The sequence below is a fragment of the Myotis lucifugus genome, unplaced genomic scaffold (assembly GCF_000147115.1).
Source record: "Myotis lucifugus unplaced genomic scaffold, Myoluc2.0 scaffold_409, whole genome shotgun sequence".
NCBI classification, from domain to species: Eukaryota; Metazoa; Chordata; class Mammalia; order Chiroptera; family Vespertilionidae; genus Myotis; species Myotis lucifugus.
In genome coordinates this window covers 697,588-698,427 of record NW_005871457.1, presented here as the reverse complement: position 1 = coordinate 698,427, position 840 = coordinate 697,588, and the positions used below count along the sequence as shown (strand labels likewise).

The 840-nt window shown below is 61.2% G+C and overlaps 1 protein-coding gene across 1 annotated transcript in view; it reads right to left on the bottom strand.

Moving 5' to 3' along the window:
* PQLC3 (PQ loop repeat containing 3) overlaps positions 1-840 on the bottom strand; it is a 19,975-nt gene that overhangs the window by 6,209 nt on the left and 12,926 nt on the right. The window contains exon 2 of the mRNA XM_023743734.1: positions 246-446. Within this exon, the coding sequence (XP_023599502.1) occupies positions 246-446 (201 nt within the window). The remainder of the gene's footprint in view (positions 1-245; positions 447-840) is intronic.

Genomic DNA, 840 nt, shown 5'->3' with positions numbered 1-840 from the left:
AGGCCACGCAGGGTTCACGGTCTCTGCTGAGTGAGGCCATCTTCAGCTTATTCACGCAAGAAGGATTATGGCGACGATGGTGTCCGCCTGGCACACGATCCACGTTGAACCAGAAACAACCAGCGCAGCAGGATGAAATCCGGGGAGAAAGGCTCCCTTTTGAGAGGGAGGCGGGGCCAGGGCAGTGCCGGGGAGGGGGGAGGGCTGGGGGGAGAGCAGGGAGGGGGAGGGGGAGGGCTCCTCACCTTGTGCGATGAGAATGGGGTACTCCAGGTAGGTCAGCAGCGGGTACTCGTAGTAAACCTGGTACCGGAGGAACACCAGGAACCTGGGGAGAGGGAGGGCACCCCTGAACTCGCTGACCCGACAGGGAGGCCAGCTGCACCCAGAGTGCCTGCAGCCCGAAGGAGTGAGAAGGAAGATGGAACACAGGGTGGAATGTTCAGGTCATGATCTCTGTGGTTTTTGGAGCATCCCTCCCGGCTGGGTTCTGGGTGTAACCTGCACGGGCGTTAGGATGGTCGCTTACAATGATTTTTACGGAGGGCAGTGAGCTGACCAGGATTGGAGATGGACAGGTCTGCTGTCCCCAAAGCTGGAAATCTGCTGGACAGCTGTTCCAGTAACAGCAAAAGTGACAGCAGCGGTCTGTCTGGCCCCACCCTGATCCCCAACACCCCCGCCCCCCCGCAGCTCCAGGGTCCTCTCTGTGCCCAGTCCTCTCACTGGCATCTCTGTGCGCCAGCCTCCACGCATGATCCCTGCCGGACCCTTAGACCAGCCACCCCGCTCCACGCCCACCCCAGGCTCCGGGGCCAGATGGCTGGTTTTTGCTCAGGA